The 21,238-nt window shown below is 44.2% G+C and overlaps 2 protein-coding genes across 2 annotated transcripts; one reads left to right on the top strand and one right to left on the bottom strand.

Annotated features, from left to right (window-relative positions):
• Positions 1-357: 357 nt before the first annotated feature.
• figla (folliculogenesis specific bHLH transcription factor) lies at positions 358-3,875 on the bottom strand. Its single transcript, XM_084694459.1, has 5 exons — positions 3,829-3,875; positions 3,558-3,748; positions 2,713-2,859; positions 2,493-2,582; positions 358-2,113 (listed from the first exon to the last, which is right to left on the bottom strand). The coding sequence occupies exons 2-5, from the start codon at positions 3,741-3,743 to the stop codon at positions 1,877-1,879; spliced, it is 660 nt and encodes a 219-aa protein (XP_084550585.1). The 5' UTR covers positions 3,744-3,748; positions 3,829-3,875; the 3' UTR covers positions 358-1,876.
• Positions 3,876-5,527: 1,652 nt separating this feature from the next.
• hk2 (hexokinase 2) lies at positions 5,528-20,480 on the top strand. The gene is made up of 18 exons (XM_084694368.1): positions 5,528-5,800; positions 8,405-8,567; positions 9,970-10,118; positions 10,326-10,445; positions 10,679-10,774; positions 11,455-11,554; positions 11,920-12,103; positions 12,489-12,650; positions 13,114-13,347; positions 13,851-14,155; positions 14,461-14,609; positions 14,901-15,020; positions 15,485-15,580; positions 16,810-16,909; positions 17,273-17,456; positions 17,794-17,949; positions 18,492-18,728; positions 18,845-20,480. Exons 1-18 carry the CDS (start codon positions 5,738-5,740, stop codon positions 18,987-18,989), a joined length of 2,763 nt encoding a protein of 920 aa, XP_084550494.1. The 5' UTR covers positions 5,528-5,737; the 3' UTR covers positions 18,990-20,480.
• Positions 20,481-21,238: the final 758 nt, after the last annotated feature.

Below are 21,238 nucleotides of genomic sequence, written 5' to 3'. Positions count from 1 at the left end.
TGGCACCATCTTCTGGTCAGAATGGGGAACACTAATGGATAGCTAGTGGAAGCCAACAATGACAATTGTCATATTTATAACAATCTTCTTTTGACATTTCTTGTGATCCTGTAGCTCAGTGTGGACATAGCCTAGTGGTTTTTATTAAACGACTTAGTTCCAGTATTTACCTGAAAACTAAACATTTTCTGGTTTGCCTTAAAACTAAAAGCCATACGTTTTCAAAAGATACTTCCCTAACACACAGAAAACGTCTACCTGTTCACGCTGCTGTTCATCAGGTAATGTAAATTTTGGAATACAATTCTTAAAAGGCAGGGGCTTTTTATATAAAATAGAAAACTTCCACAAACCAGATAATGCTGACCATTTTATTACATGGAGAAATGTAAACCAATACAAATACAAACACAAATATTGACCAATTTAATAAATGGTGGCATGTTTTCCATCCCCCAAATAAATAATTCACTAAAGATTAGCCAACAAACAAAAATATATACATCAATAACCTTCCCACCAAAATATTTTGCGTCTGTGTAAAATAATGTTTTTAAATCAGTCTTACAAACCTCAAACTCTAGAATCATCTCGAGGTGAAAAAACAGCATTGAATACAAAGATTAGGAGAACTGACTGCACCAACATTTCTCACCTCTTGTGGGCAACATTTAGCCATTCTTTGACCACAATCATTAAACTTCAAACCACAAATCTCTGATTGGACCCCTATGGGATTAATCTACAGTATTCATCGAAATGTATACTTCAGCATTGTCTTTTGAGCTGATGAAACTACATATCTGCACATGCTGAAGACCCTGAGTAAGTCATGAGAATCCTATTTTCTATGAAAACAAGCTAAAGTCCCTGCCAAAGACAAGTATCCAGATTCTATAGAAATGTGCTATTGGTAAGGTATTGATGGGGCTATTGCAAACCTTCATTTTTAATAGCTTTATTGAAGGTCTTAGTTTATAATTGCATTTTATTGGAATTTACGTGATGTGGTTTTGGGTAACATTAGCATTCCCCTTCACTAAAGTGGAGAAAAACGGGCATGGCATAGTGTTCCAAGGCATTACATAAAGTGTTAAGCAATCATTTTGAAGGACGCTCTAGTACATTCTCTTTAATGAGTCCTTAGCGGATCTGGACATTCTATAACAATACAGGTCACAGGGAACCATTTGCCTCCTCCCTAACTGACGCAGAAGGGTCAAATTAGGTGAAGGATTGAAAAACCGGTATTTGCCTGAAAGAGACTCCCTTCAACCAAAGAATGGAGGTCATCAATTGAATAAGCCAGTTCAGTTCAAGTGAATGTATTTTGAGCATTTCAGGTTTTGCGTTAGCAGTTGCGTTAGCAGTTAACAGGTTGATCATGTCAGAAAGCGTCACCTGATTTTTTATCCTGGCGTCACCGGCTATTTTATTTTACCGCATGCCTGAAGCCGAGAGTACATCTCTTTGACAATGCTGTGATGTCAGTCTATTTTTCTATATCGTTGACTTGAAAGTTGTGTCATTGCAGCAAAGTGATAGTTAGTGATACTATATATTTTAGTCAGCGATAATGAAGCTCTTCTAAAGCCTGGTGGAAACCATGTAATCGCTCCAGTTCTGGGTCAAAGTCAGGAACACAGGAGTGCAAGTATTAACCCAAGCACCATATATATTTGTTTACACTACAGTTGACATGTAACTTAAACCAGATTTATATTAACTAAGTTAATGAGTCTTCTCTATACACGGCATCCTCTTTAGCTTTCAAATGGCATGACAGTTTAAGTTGATGTAAGCAACGTCTGGTTACGCATTCTTTATCCTCATTTGACACCAAATCTAACGTTCTAACAATTCCGTCTTGGTCCATTTATGAAGTGGAAGCAAGCGGCTCCATGCTGGGGCCAACATAGTTGGTTTGTTCAGTTAGTACCATAGTCTGATCCGGGGCCACTTGGAGGATGTACTGGTAGGTGGGCACCACACAATGGTGCAACACCAGACCACTCATGTCTCCATCCGTATCTCCATACTCTGCTGTGACTACAGGGACGTTCATGGTCACGGCATCCGTCATGTCTGCCTCGCCAGACACACCCTCCAGTATCTGTGTGTATGAGGGAGGTGTGTGTGTGTGGGGGGGGGGGGGGGAGGCGTGTTGGGGGAGGGAGGTGTGGAGGGGGGGGGGTATTGGAGGTGGAGAGATGGAGTTGCAAATTAGTTATTTTCATTTCTGCAGTTCCTATCTAGAGATGCGTGCAAGTTTTTTGTAAACACCGTTTTCAACAACTCCACTGAATTTAATGCCAGGGGGAATCCCTGGTAGAACGTCAAAGCTTTCGTGTCCATCCTAAATGCACTTTAAGGGACTAGGACACAAACCTCTGTCTTTGCAATACAGAATGAAACCAGAGACTAACCTTCAGCATGTCAACATGGACAATGCTGAAATTGCCTGGTGAAATCTGCTCTATGGCTATAGTCACCTCATCCAATCTCCACATGTCATTGGCGATGCCATCAGTGGTTGCATAGTTGATTGCATTCCTGAGGAAATCAGTGGGGCCTGCAGCATTCTGAAGAAAAACAAACTCTAAACAAGCAGGTATTTTTCATCCAGGCAAGGGACAACAAGCTCAAGGTGAGAGGCTGCGTTTCTCGTAATGTAACTAGTTCCAGCCAAGAGCCTGAAAAGAAATAACTCACACTGTCGGAGTCCTGTAGTACAGCAACAAGTAGCCTTATGTATTCTGTGGCGGCCTTAAGAGTGTCTACTTTACTAGGCTTCCTGTCACGACGCATCAAAGGCACCATGCGCTTCAAACGAGAGAACATGCCATTTAAATTCCTTATCTGGAAAAAACAAGAAAAATTCAGGCATTGGTCTAAACACTGCAGTTCTAATTCTGATACTTTTTGGCATGACAAAATGATGATCAGTAGGGTTTGAATCAGGAGGGTCTGACCCTCCTAACTAAGACTTGGACCCCCCCAAAAGAGGTAAAAACAACAGTTCTGGGGCGTTGATACATGCCCTGGAGAAGAAGTTAACACCCCGATTGTCATTGTATAATTTGCACCCTGAGTAACTTAATGCACGATTGTATGAAAAGTGCTCTCTAAAGTCTTACTTACTTAACACATTTAATACATCATAAATTGTTAAATTACCAGAGGAAAAGTGATTTATTGAACAGACTGCTGTAATATGACTCAATGCCAAAGTCATCAATAGTTTTTGTTGTCAGATGGATAGACAAAGGATGAGTATAGACCATTGGCTCGGTTAAGTAAAAAAAAAAAAATTAAAGTATGTTGTTGTATGGGCTTATAGGTTGCTGTCTACATCTATAATGAGCTGAATTGAAACATTGTGCTTCACGTTTAGACTGCGACTCTGGTCAGCATATCCTTTTATTTTTTCATGAATATTTATCTTTAAACACGGTTTTATAACCGTTAACCTGTAACTGGCGATGTAGCATTTGGGGGACACTTTTGGCAGCCCCACAATAGGAATAAGATACTCTTAATCTTTCTTTCCCACTTACTCTCTGGCGTTCCTTGGCATTGACCATTTGTCTTCTCTTCACAATTTCACTCCAATCTTCTGCGTCCACATACTGGCCGTTGGAACCGCGTCTGAATTTTGTAACATTGCAGTGAATAGGGAGCACCGGCTCACCTATTGCTCGCATCAAAATGTCACCCATTATTTCAGCCTCTGGGACCCTCATTGGACCTATTGGAATTTAAAATGTTAAAGTTGACAATATTGGAGGTATGTCAAAATTGGTATGTGCCTGTGGCTCCCAATTTTACCTGTCGTCACGGTAGTCCCCAATAAGTACCCCCAAAAACATCCACCTGTGTTTAGCCAGCCTCTAATTACGCACGTGCGCCAGGTTGTTAGCCCTACGTCACCACTAGAGGTCATGATGACTACTCATTGGGGTTGTTTCATGGAACCAGAGATAAAAAAAATAAATACATAACTAAATAACTAAATAAATAAATAATATATATTATTGCACAATTGATATTAATACTTTCATGATCAAGTCTAACAATGGGAGTAATGGTAATCTACAACATTATCATGAATAGCAACACCACGACAGGACAGTAGTCACAGACAGTAACTCAGATACAACACTACATTTTTGATTGTTAGTCTAAGTTTCATTATATATTTGAAAGGCTCTTTATAACAGTAATGTATACAAGCTCATAAATATTAACTGATAGCCTGATTCAATATGTATCCTTATAAACCTAATTTGAAGACGAGAAATTGTTGTTTTGGAATATCGACATTTTTTATTTTTTACATGTACCATTTGATGTTGTCGATAATTAAGTCAGTTTTTACATTAGAAATAGAAGGACTCTGCGATCCCTTTAAACTGTAGGTTATAAATAGTAGTTAATCCCCTAATACCTTCATCGCAGATTACCTAGTTATCCTATTTCTTCGCCCTATCTATCTCTCGCTCTCATTGACAGTGTGGCCTATGGAAGACGATAACTGAGGAGGGGTCCCTTCTGTCTACCGACTGTGTCAAACTAACAGTTTGATCACAACTTTTCCAAGGATTCGATCCTACATTACCCTCGGCAACCATGAGCTCGAGCATGGATTATGATTTGATGGCGCCAGGGCAATACACAACCCATGTAAGGACACGTGGCTTGTCAAGACAAGTCTGCATCCACACCACCGAATTCACATATTCCGCAGATGCTTTAAAACTGCTTCAATCAGTAACGAAAATGAATAGGTATAAAGAGAACTGTTAATGTACGAAATTGCAGGGCAAATTATTATGTGTAGCTGTCCAATGGGTCTTTGCACCCTGAGTGCTGTAACTGTATGAGAGGTGTAATTACAGCCGCCTATTGACCTTGGGCTCAGATGAAATCCGTGGGCGACATTTTTCATTGTATATTTTAGGATCAAACGAGTGTGGGATATGTTCTACCTAGCTGGGACGGAGGGAGGGAGAGCGGTACTGTGTGTGTGGATGAGGCGACTGTAGATGTGGGAACAGGTCGTGCTGTGCTAGTGAACAAGAATGGGGTTCTGATCTGCGACTATGCACCACCTTGCCTTCCCACTATGTTGTTGTCAGTGCCTAATAGCAATAGGAATTTAATATAAAACAATATGTTCCCGTCACCTGTGCCTTCAAGTCAAGGTGATGCTAAACGCCTTGCCCCTGTGCCACTTCCATTTCATGATTTAAAACTGACAGTATGGCTGTGAAAAAAGAATGACACACACACACACACGCATACACACACACATACAGACCTACATACAACTTAACATTTTTTGAATAATCACATGAATAATTTTTGAGGGACATTTTATAGAAGAGCAATGACATTGAAAGACATACCATGTCCCGTAATAAAATAGATAAAAGCAATGCGAACGTGTTAGCATCATTACTAAAGTGTATTCGTGTACGCCACACCGTCCCTTTGGCCAATCGCCAGTAATGTCTTCGATGACGCGCAGAATACTCAAATTACTTTTTCGCAAGAAGTAGGTGGAAGTTACTGAGACTGATGACTTGAGCTAAAAGTTGAACCAAGTCATAGTTTGTGCGTATCGATTTTAACAGGAGCCTACGGCGGTGTGCAAGGTTATGACTGCCTGCTAGAGCTATCTGGAAAATTACTCTTGGAAAGAAATTGGCTTGCTAGCTATAGACAAGAACCGACAATGATAGCATCGCATCTGTTGGCTTACTACTTTACGGAACTCCACCATGACCAGGTGCAAAAAGTGAGTGGAAATACTTAATGTTTATCGGTATCACAAAAGTAAAGCTAACCGGAAACCCATAACAGGCTGGTTTACAGTGACCAGTCGGTGATAGTAAGGACTTTTAACAAAGATGAATTCATGTTTATTCACACATGTGATGTACGCTGTCTTACGTCGGCATTGCGTCATGTCCAGCTACTTCAATTTTTTTTATCCATCCAAATAAAAGCTCATTTAGTATTACCGATCTATTGGATTTAGATTATTTGTTATCAACTAATGTTGCCTCTGAGCGTTTGCTATCAGATCATAAAATCCACTTTTAAGTGGATGCTGAACCGAGGTAGTCTTCGTGGAATATGACGCTATCTTTGCTTTTTTATATATTGGGATTTCATAAGTTAGCAAATCATGTTAGTAGTCGGCCTCCCAGACCAGCTCCCCATTACCTATTAACAGTTTGAAATATCTGGCCCAGATACAGCTTGTCAACATTTAAAGAGACGTGCCCTTGTGCGTCTTGAGAAATTGGTTGGTAAACGTTCAGTTGAACAGCAAGCTAAGCGTTCGCAACTTTGAAATGTGCTATGGGGTTGTTGTAGCCATGTAGCTTCTGAATATAATTTACTGCGCTCCTCGAGAACCAGCTGTTAGGCCTATGGACTACCATGCAAATCCACTTCGACTTAAGTCCCCCCGTGTATGTGGTAAGGGTTTGGGGGAGGGCCTGTTGGTCTAAAGGTTGGGGTTGTCATAGGATTATGAAGGCTAGTTGATATTAGAGTCATCTTGGATGGCATAGACAAGGTATGGTATTTATTAATTCATTTGATGAAGAAGTAACGTTATTCCTAAACTGTTTCACTCTGCAACAAGATAGGATACAGGCAGAGCTACAGAATGGCCTTCCTTTTTTTGTGACCTGCTTCTTTGCGTCATGACAAAGAAAATCCGGAATGACACAAGAGGCTATTGTTGATTTGACTGTTTCAACAGTCCTTCAGTACCCCCTCCCCCTTCACATTCTATCTCCAGTGTCAAGTTTTATTGCTGTGCAGTCAGTATTTTTCCTGTTTCAAGCATTGACTTTTGTCTGATTTAATTGTATGTCTTGTGGCGAGGGAATGTGGAGCACCTTTGGGCCAAGGTGACTGACCAGTGCATTTTCCTGGCCTGTTGTTCTTTTGCAAGCTCCCATTATGTTTAGCGGTGGTATCAAGGTGATGGTGTGTTTATTATTGGTACCAGACCACACATATTGAGACTGGAAAACTTCCCCAGCAGCCAAGGTCTTCAAGCTCATATTACTCCAGTTGGGTTTCTGTTAAGAACAAGACGTCTCTGTTAAGACTCTCAACAGGAGGTTTAACCCACTCCCTTTCCACTCCTCATCTATTTATTTATGTTAATTTATGACTTGCAAATAATCTTCAAATGGTCAGGGTTTTTTCCCCCCGTGTGAAGAAAGATAATTTACAGCTTGAAGCTCTGTTGAACTCTATTGAGTTGTGAACTATTTTGGTGTGACTGAGCTCAGGCTTCTAGTCTCATGTGTTTCCTTCTGCTCTGACCCCTCCTGTCACATGCCTTTTGCGGAGAAGCTAGTTTGGCAAGTCAGAGGTTCCTGGAGTGTGAGGCGTGTGCTGTCGGGCCTCCAGTTCCTGTTGCGTACATGCATCGAAGCCAAGCGGGCGGGGCTAGCTCAAACCAGGAAGCAGCACTCTTGTTTTACTAGAAGGAACTTGACTGCACAAAGTGTGGAACTTTGATAATAATAATCGACATGTTTAAGGATGCTGCCTGTCCGCTGTCAAGACAAATTGATTTTGGCCACTCAAACTGAAGCAAAGCTGGCATTTATCTTTTAGATGTTTATACTTTAAAGGTCCACTGTCAAGGTATTCATGACACTAAATGGGTGTGGTGTATTTAAAAAAGAAATCATGTCAATTTTGGTGACCACAAATTTCAAGATACTCAGATAATAATAATTGTAATTGTCAAACATCCTCTTTTATAATCTGACTGCATGTATTCTGAACACATTTTTGGTATCCATCCGTTTTCACAGCACCACAACCGACCTGTGCAAATGTCGGATAATGGAATGTCGATCCTTTAAAAACTGCCATTTTACAAAGGCAATAAAGTTACTTGAGTATTGAAGACATTGTTGATTTGGTTTAATAATCTGATCAAACTGGTGTGGAAGCCACTATAAAATAATGATCAACTATACTACATGAAGTTAAACCGTAACCAATTAAGGTTTTAGAAACAGATGGACTTGTTCATAGTTTACTCCCACGTATGCAAATGAATTTACACTCACACTAAACTTGGCATTTAGGTGCTAATTGGATGATCGACCATCTATAAAGAAATCTTAGAGCTGATCTAGGGAACATTTATTAATCTGATTATTTCATCCTTTTCCATTTGAATTCTACAGTAAATCATGTAGCACTCAGATGCATTGGCCTGATTTAACAGTATCTTAACCAATTTGGCTAAATTGCTATTGTGTTCTGTTGAGAGATTGGCTTTATTTATTCAACAAATAGGTCTTCTTACACATGTTTATCTCTGTTAAACTCTGTTTGTCTCCCTCCTTCCATCCAGGTGGACAAGTACCTATACCATATGCGTCTATCCGAGGAGAGCCTCATGGATGTGTCAGTGAGATTCCGTCGGGAAATGGACAAGGGCCTTGGCCGTGACACTAACCCCACGGCAGCTGTTAAGATGCTGCCTACGTTTGTTCGCTCCACTCCCGATGGAACTGGTGAGCAACGCCTGAACAGCTGCAGAGATATTTCACATGAGGGGATTCTATCAGTAGCTCCGTCTTTAAGGGTGCAAACTCTCACTTTTCAACCTCACCATCGGTGGGAAAGTGAGACAACTGTTCAACCTGTTGATTCTCGACTCTGGGAGAGTTACGCAGTTTTCACATACCGGCGTCTGCTTGGAAGCAAATAAGTACAGCTGTTTGAGAAGGAGAGGGGTTAGGAAGTCATTAGAAAGAGCATGGGGCCCCATTTCCCATAATGACCTGTGATGGTTGGTGAGTTAAGCCTCTTCTGTTTACCCGGCTTGTTGACTGAGGTCGTTATTTGTGAGTTAGACCTCAAACTGGCAGATAAGAAAGCTTCCTTACGGAGAGAAACTTTTCTTATTTGTTTTGTCTCTCCCTTTCTAGTTTCCCGTTTTCCTTTCTGTCTTTCTTTCTTCAAGCTAAGTTTCTGAAGCGAAATATTCGAAATTAATATAAATATTCGAAATTAATAATAGCGAAGTGTGTAACAAAAATACATTGTGTAACAAGGAGCTCTGTGAGGTTTAAAGTATTTTGAAGGTAGCCTACCCTCTTGCGGTTCCCATGTTTTATTAGCCTGGCTGCCAGCCCAACTTCTCCCTGCCCACAAAAAAATTGGGTCGGGAAGTTGGGTCTGGAGGGTCTCGTATTGAACAACAACTTCAGAAAACCAGAATCTGGGCGTACCAATGAAATTGCCAGGGCGGGCTTTATACGATGATGGACAGATGATCAACAGTAACGTAAACACCCACGTCACAAAAGAGCGCTTAAGTTGAATTTGTTTTGAACAAACAACATATTACATTGCTCTGATTGGTTGTAGGTCTATCCAATTGAGCGAAGAGGCATTTGTTTTCCAGGCTCGTTTGAAACACGCCCCGTAGTCAAAGCGCAACAGAGAGTTCTCAGACTCATATTCTGACTAGAATTATGAGTATGACAACGTCAGGCTAATGTTTTATAACAGTATTCTGTTACACCCACGATATAAAGCTCTCACAATATAACACTTAACATTTTATTTTGGTATCCTCATAATATTCGTACCTGAGCTAAGGTCAGATGCTTAGATGATTTAGCCTACACTGGGCGGTTGTTTAAAATTTACATTTGTTTAGGGTTTACTTTTTATTATGCAGGTATGGAAATGTTGGCTGTGTTGGGTTCTATTTCATCTCGTCATATACTGGTCAAAGTCCTTTAGATGGTTTTAAAGCCACTGTTAGACTCTATATTCCTGTTATCTGTTATATACCTGGTCAGTCATTGAGATCAAATTAAAATGTACAATAACTAGGCTACCTGGTAATAACACACACTCAAGTACTTCTTTCTAGCCTTTACACAAGTGTTTGTGTGTTACCAGAAAAGGGAGACTTCTTGGCCCTTGACCTTGGGGGGACCAACTTCCGTGTCCTGCTGGTGAAGGTCTCAGACAATGGCAAGCAGAAGGTGCAGATGGAGAACCAAATCTACGTCATCCCTGAGGACCTGATGAGGGGCAGTGGGATCGAGGTGAGAGCCCCCCCCCCCCCACACACACACACACACACACACACACACACACACACACACACACACACACACACACACACACAACACACACCCTTTACTGCCCAACACTGTACCACACACACAAGCTGTTGTATTTAGAAACCTCCTTTTCCAAGTGCGATTTCTCATCAATGATCTACATATGTTTTGATTTGTTTGTTATTTTAGCTCTTCGACCACATTGCGGAGTGTCTTGCCAACTTCCTGGATAAGCTGGGCATAAAAGACAAGAAACTTCCTCTGGGGTTCACCTTCTCCTTCCCCTGCCAGCAGAACAAGCTGGACGAGGTGAGGGAGGCGGACTTTAACAGACATGGGCTTCAAAGATGTTCAAGCTGGAATAATGCAGCTTATTCTTAAGTGAGAGTATGAATGCTAAGTCTCTCAGGACCAAAGACAGGGCTTTGATTTGGAAACAGAAATCATGACAAACTGCAAAAAATAAAATAAAAATGATGAATTGACATGAATGAAACATGCATGTGATGTGTTTTGTCAACTGTGTGTTTGCATTTGTGCAGAGTATCCTGGTGTCGTGGACTAAGGGGTTCAGGTCCTGTGGCGTGGAGGGACAGGACGTGGTCAGCCTGCTAAGGAAAGCCATCGCAAGGCGAGGGGTGAGGACACATGCCTGACGCTGCTGTCCAGGAGCTAGGAGTTGGGGGCTGGGAGTTGGGGGCTGGGAGTTGGGGGCTGGGAGTTGGGGGCTGGGAGTTGGGGGCTGGGAGTTGGGGGCTGGGAGTTGGGGGCTGGGGGTTGGGGGCTGGGAGTTGGGGGCTGGGGGTTGGGTGCTGGGAGTTGGGGGCTGGGGGTTGGGGGCTGGGAGCTGGGGGTTAGGAGCTGGGGGCTAGGAGCTGGGGGCTAGGAGCTGGAGGCTAGGAGCTGGGGGTTACGGGCTGGGGGTTAGGGGTTAGGAGCTGGGGTCAAAATGAACACTGAATAAAAAATATGACAAATACTCAAAACAGATGTGTAATAGTGTGTGTGTGTGTGTGTGTGTTAGCTACAGGCTTAGTCACAAACATTCAGGGAAATGTAATCATCTATACAACATTGCCAAAACAGAAGCAACTCTAAATGAAGCAGGAGATAATTGAGCTCAGCAGTCAATTCAGTAGCAATAACCCCCCCACGGCAGATCAATCCAAGTATGAATCACGAGCCCAACTGTATTGAAGTGGGGAAAATTCTCTTTCATATACTGTTCAAAGACTGTGGCTGAAGGATGCTTGTCTGTGTGCTATTCTCTCTTGTCTGTCATCCTATTCCAATGGCATGTTCTATATCTCTTCCCCAGGACTTTGATATTGATATTGTAGCTGTCATCAATGACACTGTCGGCACCATGATGACCTGTGGCTATGACGACCATCACTGCGAAATAGGTCTCATTGTAGGTGAGTAAACTGGCACTTGAGGAAGGTGTGTATGTGTGTCAGTTAGCCTCGATCAATAAACATCTACATCACAAGATCGAAGAAATTCCCTTAAGGAAAGCTGGAAAGTATCAATAACGTTGACCTTTTAAGTTGCAGTCAAGCTGATTAAGACATGGCCTCTGAAAACATTCTTGTCCATCAGAGTGTCGACTCCGATAGAATTCTGTACAATCCAAGGACGCCCTCCCATTCCAGACCCGGATTAGATATGCCGGCTCCATCATGCATCAAGAACCCTGAAGGGAACACAGGGATTATTATAACTGCATATGTTAGCTGTCTGAGCTAGCCTCCAACTTCCCAGCCTCGTGTCTCCCCCTCAGGCACCGGCACCAACGCCTGCTACATGGAGGAGATGCGCCACCTGGAGCTGGTGGAGGGGGACGAGGGCCGCATGTGCGTCAACATGGAGTGGGGCGCGTTCGGGGACGACGGCTCCCTGGACGACCTGCGCACCGACTTTGACCGCGAGATTGACGCCGGCTCGCTCAACCCGGGGAAGCAGCTGTGAGTGGCAGCTTCCTTCACCTTTTTGAGTGGGTGTGTGTGTGTGAGAGATTTCTGTAATTGTCGCTGGGTTGTTGTTTTTCTGAAGGAGGGCGGGGGGGGGGGGGGGGATTAAGGAAGATGCAGCATCCACATTTGAAGCAGTGTGTGTGTGTGTGTGTGTGTGTGTGTGTGTGTGTGTGTGTGTGCATCCTCAGTTGGAACATCTGGTTAATACAACACACTTCCAACAGAGTGAGCTTCTTAATTAACCAGATGTTCCATCCATGTACAATCTGTGTTTTCAACTAATGGGTGAATGGGTAGCACTGTTCCTGTAGCATGCGTTGTTAGTTTGAGTGCCTATTTGTGTGTGACCCCCCCCTCCTCCTCCACCTCCTCTCAGGTTTGAGAAGATGATCAGTGGCATGTACATGGGGGAGCTGGTCAGACTGATCCTGGTGAAGATGGCCAAGGAACAGCTCTTGTTCCAGGGACACACCACCCCCTCCCTGCTCACCACGGGGCACTTCAAAACCAGCTTCGTCTCTGCCATCGAGAACGACAAGTCAGTCGTGTGTGTGTGTGTGTGTGTGTGTGTGTACTGAGGGAGTAAAACCTCGGATGTCGCCTGATTGTTTATATCTCTTCAGGATCTATTTTGGATGAAATATTTTTGTAACTACTCAGTGTCAAATCAAGTGTACAGTATGTGCCATGCCATAATCCTTTATTCCAGTGTGAATGGCAATTCTATTTACATCTATCTATTTAGGTCTATGTGACCTCAGATAAGAACAAACCTATTATTTCTACAAGCACCACACTAAGCCATGACGAGCCACTCCAAACGCCACTAGCAACGAGTGATATGTTTTAGTAATTGCTTCTCAACAACACGTGTATCAAAAATAACCTATACTGAGACGGTCTCTGTGTGTGTCCTGGTATGCGTGCTCGTGTGTGCGTGCGTGTGTGGCGGGTCCGTTTGTGTGGAACGTGTGTGTGTGTGTGTGTGTCGGGCCATGCAGGGACAAGGAGGGTCTGGTGAGTGCAGAGCAGGTGCTCCTGGAGCTGGGCCTGGCTCCGTCTGCCGAGGACTGCGTGGCCGCCCAGAGGGTGTGTCAGATCGTGTCGACCCGCGCCGCCCACCTGTGCGCCGCCACGCTGGCCGCCGTGCTGAGGCAGATCCGAGATAACAAGGCGGCCGAGAGGCTGAGAACCACCATCGGGGTGGACGGCTCCGTGTACAAAAACCACCCGCAGTGAGTGCCGCTGTGGAGGACGTGCTCTCTCTCTCTCTCTCTCTCTCTCTCTCTCTCTCTCTGTCTGTCTCTCTCTGTCTCCCTCTCTGTCTTTATCTGTCTCTCTGTCTCTCTCTGTCTCCCTCTCTGTCTTTCTCTGTCTCTCTGTCTCTCTTTCTCTGTCTGTCTCTCTGTCTCTCTCTCTCTTTCTCTGTCTGTCTCTCTGTCTCTCTCTCTCTTTCTCTGTCTGTCTCTCTGTCTCTCTCTGTCTCTATCTGTGTCTTTGTCTCTCTTTCTCTGTCTGTCTCTCTCTCTCTTTCTCTGTCTGTCTCTCTGTGTCTCTCTGTCTCTCTCTGTCTCTATCTGTGTCTTTGTCTCTCTCTCTCCCTCTGTGCAGAGGGCACATACACAACCGCACGCACACACAGTCTGGCCTTTTGACACGGCGGCAAAGGGAGCAGCTGTTTGGTTTCCAGGCGTCAGACGCCCTGACCCCCCCCCCCCCCACTCCTCTGGATTTCAAGGTTCGCCCGGAGGCTCCACAAGCTGGTGCGTCGGCTGGTGCCGGACTGCGACGTGCGCTTCCTGCGCTCGGAGGACGGCAGCGGGAAAGGCGCCGCCATGGTGACGGCGGTGGCGTACCGCTTGGCGGCGCAGCAGGCGGAGAGGCAGCACATCCTGGACTCGCTGCGGCTCGGCCGCGAGCAGCTACTGGAGGTGAAGAGGAGGATGGGGGAGGAAATGAGCCGAGGCCTGGACAGGAAGTCGCATCAGGACGCCACCGTCAAAATGCTGCCCACCTACGTCAGGTCCACCCCCGATGGCACAGGTCAGAGGTCTAGGCGCTCGCCAGTTCAGGAGAAGAAGAAGGTTCTTAGGTGGTTGTAGGGAGGGATGGAAGGATATTAGATGGATACGGGGATCGATACCATATTTTAGCGGAGATGGATGTCATAAATGTGCAATTCATGTGTTCTGTGTGCATGCTGGGGGGGGGGGTATTTGTGACAAGGTTTTTGTGTGGCTTTGAGGGTGATTAGTTTGCTAGAGACATGTGTGTGTGGATGGCTGGGGGGGGGGGGAGTGTGTGACTGCGTGTGGGAACACACCTGAAATGTTGTGTGCCTTCATCAGAGCGTGGAGACTACCTGGCTCTGGATCTGGGCGGGACTAACTTCCGGGTGCTACTGGTGCGCGTGCGAGGGGGCAAGAGACGCAGCGTGGAGATGCACAACAAGATCTATGCCATCCCCCAGGACACCATGCAGGGGACCGGAGAGGAGGTAGAGAGGGGGAGGGAGGGTGGAGAGATGGAGGAGGAAATGAGGTGGGGTGGGGTGGGATAGAGACGGCTGGGGAGGAGAGGAATTACAGGTGGGGGGGGGGAACCTGATTGTACTCTAGCTCTTTCTTCTCTCTATGGCTTGTTAGTTATGTGGAAGGGAAAGGGCTACTTATTCCATGTGGCGTTTCTTCATCTTCCTCTCCTGAACACATGTATCCACTGGAGCTAGTGCTGGGTGGAGCTCGGGTTGTCTGGCTTCTGTTGCAATTGGGGCTTTTTTGTGTTGCAGCTGTTTGACCACATTGTGCACTGCATTGCCGATTTCCTGGAGTACATGGGCATGAAAGGAGCATCCCTCCCACTGGGGTTTACATTCTCATTCCCCTGTCATCAAAACAAACTAGACCAGGTAAGAGGCTGTGAAAGCAAATACACGACTTTCCTTTCACTGCTTTGAAAAAAGCACAACCCAGGCCTGTCAATGGACTGAATAATGCAAGGAACATCTTATTTTTCCTCAAATCTTTTTGAACCCCCCCTACTCTGCCTCTCCTTTTTTCTGCATCTCTTCTACTCTACTCTGCCTCTACTCTGCCTCACCTGTATTATATTCTGCCTCACCTGTATCCTACTCTGCCTCTCTTCTACTCTACTCTGCCTCTACTCTGCCTCACCTGTATTATATTCTGCCTCTCCTGTATTCTACTCTGCCTCTCTTCTACTCTACTCTGCCTCTACTCTGCCTCACCTGTATTATATTCTGCCTCTCCTGTATTCTACTCTGCCTCTCCTGTATTCTACTCTGCCTCTCTTGTACTCTACTCTGCCTCTACTCCGCCTGCCCTGTATTCCACTCTGCCTCTCCTTTTCCAGGGTATTCTGTTGAAGTGGACCAAGGGTTTCAAAGCCTCGGGCTGTGAGGGGGAGGATGTGGTGGCTCTGCTGAAGGATGCCATCCGCCGTAGAGAGGTCAGGGGTCAATCTCTCTTCACACTGCTGAAATCCTTACCCTCTCCTAGGTCCATACAGGATTGGACAGAAATATGTCTCAATTATCCCTATACAGAAACAAAATGTGGATAAACACCGTCTATATGCTGAAGGTGTATACCCAATTGCTCTGAAAGTACCAAATTAACGAAAAGAATTAGTGAAAACAAGTTCAAGGCTAATTCAATGTATTGATTACACATATGTGAGGTGCAGGTGTCTGTTAGACTCAAGTTGAGTATCACAGAAGACTGGACAATGATGATCAGAATAGCCTTTGCAGGCACAGTCCAAGAACAAGATGTGCCAGACAGTTTTTGTTTAGGTCTTTTGATAAAGCTCCTAGGAATGGCCTTGTCGCTCCTTCTATTTTCCTCATTCAAAGTTGCATGGCATTATACACTTTGGGAATATTGTGACCTTTGACTTTCATTACTGAGCAGTCACATTTTACAAAGACCTAACTTATGGCGCTGCAAGCATAGGAAAAACACAATAATGACAGTTTATCAATTATTCAAGAAACATAATTAATTGATAGGCACATTTCTCTCCTGGACATAACCAAGAGGTATGTGCTCATGAGCTTAATATTACAAGATATAGATCAAACATTGTTTATTATATTCAGAACATTTCAAACAGAATAGAAGTAATAAAGTAATCCTTATCCTTAATTGTTGTTAACTGATCAATGGTTTAAGGACAGACCTCTTCAACACATATGCCTCTATATAGGCCCATATGTATACAGTATATTCCTATGTATATATACTGTGTAAATATACTGTGTATACCGTATACACCTTTATAGAGTTTTACATTTATTCAGTTCTTATATTTATCCATGTTTATTCAGCCTGTACATTTATGTTTTGATCAGATGAGCCAACATAAATTATCGTTAGTTTTCTTTTTAATGTGTACATGATCAGTTGCCGTAGCCTTGTACTTGGCATGTGTAGAATCGCACACTTCAGCTAGCAGAATCATCTGTTCTTCAAAACAGTGAAGAAGATTCAAGTTATGTTGTCAGTTTTTTTTTTTGTGCCTCTTAGGCAATCAATCAACCACAAGAAAGGGTGTGATTCTTTTCTCAAAAGGGGTGCTATTGATTTCCAAACAATTTTTCATTTGTCTCACAAGGCTTACTTGTTTGTGTGGGAATGATCGATGTTTACATATTTCCGTTCCCTGTGGGTGGACAGGAATTTGACCTGGACGTGGTCGCCGTGGTGAACGACACCGTGGGGACCATGATGACCTGCGGCTACGAGGACCCCCTCTGTGAGGTGGGCCTCATCGTAGGTGAGTCTGTCTGGCTCTCTGGCTCTCCATCTACAGCTCTAGCTTTGTCCATCTCCCTCTCTCTACCTTGGTCTCTCTGTGTCTCTCTCTCTCTCTCTCTCTCTCTCTCTGTGTGTCTCTCTCTCTGTGTCTGTCTGTGTCTGTCTCTCTCTCTCTCTCTCTGTGTGTCTTTCTCTCTCTCTGTGTGTGTGTCTCTCTCTCTCTCTGTGTCTGTCTGTGTCTGTCTCTCTCTCTCTCTCTCTGTGTGTCTTTCTCTCTCTCTGTGTGTGTGTCTCTCTCTCTCTGTGTGTCTGTCTCTGTCTCTCTATCTCTGAGCTGTTTTCTCTCTCACGCATCCTGTCTCTGTCTCCTTGCCGTCCTCAGGCACCGGCACCAACGCCTGCTACATGGAGGAGATGCAGAACGTGGAGCTGGTGGAGGGGGACGAGGGCCGCATGTGCGTCAACATGGAGTGGGGCGCGTTCGGGGACCGCGGGGAGCTGGACCAGTTTTGCACCGAGTTTGACAGAGCGGTGGACGACCGGTCAACTAATCCGGGCAAACAGAGGTGCCTACTAGTGTAGATAGATCCCTCGTTGTTGTTCAGTTCTCTATTCATATATATAGAGATGTATATGTTGTAAACAGTAGTAGCTCATTGAGGATTGTGATGTATTTAGTATTAACTGCTTAGAAAGTTGGAAGCAGGAAGTTGTCTTTAGGAACTTAACCCAATGTACCAATTGGAGAAAACGGCAAATACACCCTGGCTTGCCGTGTCTATGACTTCTTATTTTATGCCAGTAAGCTTACCCTGGGGCTTAGAGAGGATGAAATGCTTTGCTAAATTCGCATTGCTGGCTACATTGTTTTTCCAATAATCTGTTTGTCTTTCCTTCTCTCAGGTATGAGAAGATGATCAGTGGTATGTACCTGGGGGAAGTGGTGAGGAACGTTCTGCTGGACTTCACCTCAAAGGGCTTGCTCTTCAGAGGCAAGCTGTCTGAGCGCCTCAAGACCAGAGGCATATTTGAGACCAAGTTTCTCTCCCAGATCGAAAGGTAGCGTGTTTGTATACTTCCAGCCTGTGTGTGCCAGTGGGAGTGGCGTTGTGGAAAGCCACTAGGTCTTTTTATTAAAAGTAAAGAAAGGCGTCGAGAGACAGAGAGAGAAAGCACCTGTAAATCTATGTTTGACAAAACAGTCCTTTTATTGCTGGTGGTTCCAGCCGCAGGGATGTCTGGATCAGACATATTAAACAAGTGAAAATACACTGTTGTATTCGAGAAGTGCTTCTTTGAGTAGGATTTAAAGATTGAAAAGAAATCTTACAAAAAAAAATAATGATAAATCTATCCTTGCACTTTCAAGAAAACGTTAGTCATCACAGAGAGAAATCCAAAGTGTAGATTTCAGTGTGTAATTCCTGTGTGTGTGTGTTTAATCACCCGTAGGTGGATCTGAAAGCAAGTGCTATCGATCACATTGCACAGGCTTTGTCATTCTTGTATTCCAGTGTATGTACCGGTAGCAAGTGCGTTAACCCTCCTCACACCTCCTTTGTCACTCCCTTCCTCTGCACCCCCCCCCCCCCCCCCCCCAGTGACCGCCTGGCCCTGCGGCAGGTGCGCTCCATCCTGCAGCACCTGGGCCTGACCAGCTCCACCTGTGAGGACAGCATCCTGGTGAAGGAGGTGTGCAGCGTGGTGGCCCGCCGCGCCGCCCAGCTCTGTGGCGCCGGCATGGCCGCCGTGGTGGACAAGATCCGCCTCAACCGCAACCTGGAGCATCTTCGCGTCACCGTGGGGGTCGACGGCACCCTGTACAAGTTGCACCCACAGTGAGTGACAGCGAAGTGTCGCATTTCTTTCGACGCTTTTTTTTGGGGGGGGGGATCGTCCTGGTTAACGTGTCCTGTCTTGTCTCCTTTGTCTCTCGCCCTTCTCTTCTCCCCAGTTTCTCCAGTATCATGCACGACACAGTGTCGGACCTGGCGCCACAGTGCGAGGTGACCTTCCTCCAGTCGGAGGACGGCAGCGGGAAGGGAGCGGCGCTCATCACGGCCGTGGCATGCAGGATCAGGGACGCGGGCCAGCACTGAGGTGGCGCCACCGTGGGGACTGGAGGATAAAGGGAAACAGACTGAGATGACAAGCTGCTGGCTGGACTGACCTTTTTTTTTTTTTTTTTTTTTTTCTTATTTAATTTGATTGAAAGGTTGTGTTTCTGGGTGCGCAAATGTATTAAATGTCCCCCTGGCCTGCAAGATTCTATTTGCTTTGATGAAATGTTGCTGATTGAGTTGGGTCTTGGGACAGCGTACAGAAAAGACTTGTGATACATGCAACTGAATGTGACCATTGATACTTGTCTCCTGTTTCGTTGATAGTTTATTTTAAATGCATTTCATAAAATATAATATTCTTATAGTGTTGTCCTTATCTTACTAATGGAACATGTCTGTCTTGAATTGAGTTAGGAAGGAGAATTAACGTTCACAATATTTGTTGGTTAGTATATTAGCTGTCAAGCGGTTTAGAAAAACTCATTTTATTTCCCCTGTCAATGTAGACCCATATTGTGAGTGTGACTCCTGTGGTTATTCTGTGCCTGAAGGATTGTCCTCTTCGTGAGCCCATCTTATAGTCTTGATTTGTTCATCCGGATAGCACAATGATATAATATTGCTCTCTCTGACCTGTATGTGGTGAGTAGCACATCGTTTTATTTATTTTTTTACAAAATCCAGTTTAAACTGGTACCTGTATGCTACTTCCAGCTATATAATCAACACTCTGTGGTAGTAATAATGACCATTCAGTGAGATTGCACATTGCCTGTACAGGAAATGATGCGTGCTCCAGGTGTAAGCGGGGAGCAGGTGGGTGGACAGCAGAAGATACCAGAGAGGTCGAGTGCAGGGTGAAAACAAGCAGTTGCCGGTGCTGATCAACTGAGCATCTGTGATCTCAAATACCTCTTTGGCCAGACAGCTGCTACACGGGTTCAGAAAGGTTTTTGCTCACAAGTAGGAAAGACTTTTAAGTCATTCAATCCAAAGATATTTTGATAAAAGGTTAACCTTTTTTAATTGTTTTTCCAATTTTGTTCCCTTAATCCCAAAGCGGTACACTTACAAAGGTTATTGGTATTGATTATTGGTTTTAGCACTATTACCAGTGCCATGATTGTTGTTAATACCTGTTTGATTGCCACACAATTCCTGTGCCTCAAACCAACTAATGCCTGTTCCCCTTTAAAATGGTGTGCTATTTTTATCAGTTAAGCGCACATCAAGACAGGGTTAAGTACCTTGTGCAGCTGCTTTTTTAAGAGGGAGAAAAATTGATAGATTTGGAAATAGCAACTAGGTCTGTGTATAAAGCCAGAGGGACTATACACCAGTCAAATTAAATTGTGTATTAAAAAAAAATCCATAGAAATGAGTTATCCTGCTATACCCACAGTCCTTCTAAACCAAGACATGCATGAGTTTGATCTTGAATACACCTTTGAAGCCGGGTGTATTCTAAGTTTCTGTGTCCGTTTTTTTGTTGTTGACTGCAAATAATCATTAAATTGCTTCCCTGAAGGGATTTTCCTGTGGCATATGAAATTAACAAGACACAGGCTGAATCCTATGCATAACAATAATAACCTAGAACCAGATTAGGGCTATGTGTGTACTGTGCAGTGAATTGCTTGATTTCAGCAATGGAAATTAATGTGTTTTTTAAATATTTTTCATGGAGCTACGGATCATTCGTCCATATGGTAAAACATAACACTCAAACAATAAGGCTTTCCTAAAAACAAGGAATAAGAAACTCATTTGATGAAATACATACATAATTGAAATATAATGTAATGATGTTCTGTCATTTAACAAGGTTCTTGTTTTTCTAACAACAAGAATGGGCTGTTCTTTTATGAATAGCAGCTTATCTGAAGCAGAAGAACAGTTCCATGACGCTACGCCACAAATGACTGAGTTTGAAAGCAGGGCAAACGGCTCTCATCCTCGTGTAACTGAACAACGGAATACCCCTGGAGACTGGTTAACCAAAGCCTAACTACCCCTGGAGACTGGTTAACCAAAGCCTAACTACCCCTGGAGACTGGTTAACCAAAGCCTAACTACCCCTGGAGACTGGCGAACCAAAGCCTAACTACCCCTGGAGACTGGCAAACCAAAGCCTAACTACCCCTGGACTCTGGTTAACCAAAGCCTAACTACCCCTGGACTCTGGCTAACCAAAGCTTAACTACCCCTGGACTCTGGCTAACCATAGCCTAACTACCCCTGGACTCTGGTTAACCAAAGCCTAACTACCCCTGGAGACTGGTAAA

This window comes from Hypomesus nipponensis, chromosome 28 (genome assembly GCF_054491055.1).
Source record: "Hypomesus nipponensis isolate SF chromosome 28, ASM5449105v1, whole genome shotgun sequence".
Taxonomy (NCBI): domain Eukaryota; kingdom Metazoa; phylum Chordata; class Actinopteri; order Osmeriformes; family Osmeridae; genus Hypomesus; species Hypomesus nipponensis.
Note: the sequence above shows the minus strand (reverse complement) of the source record. Positions and strands in the feature narration are given on the sequence as shown.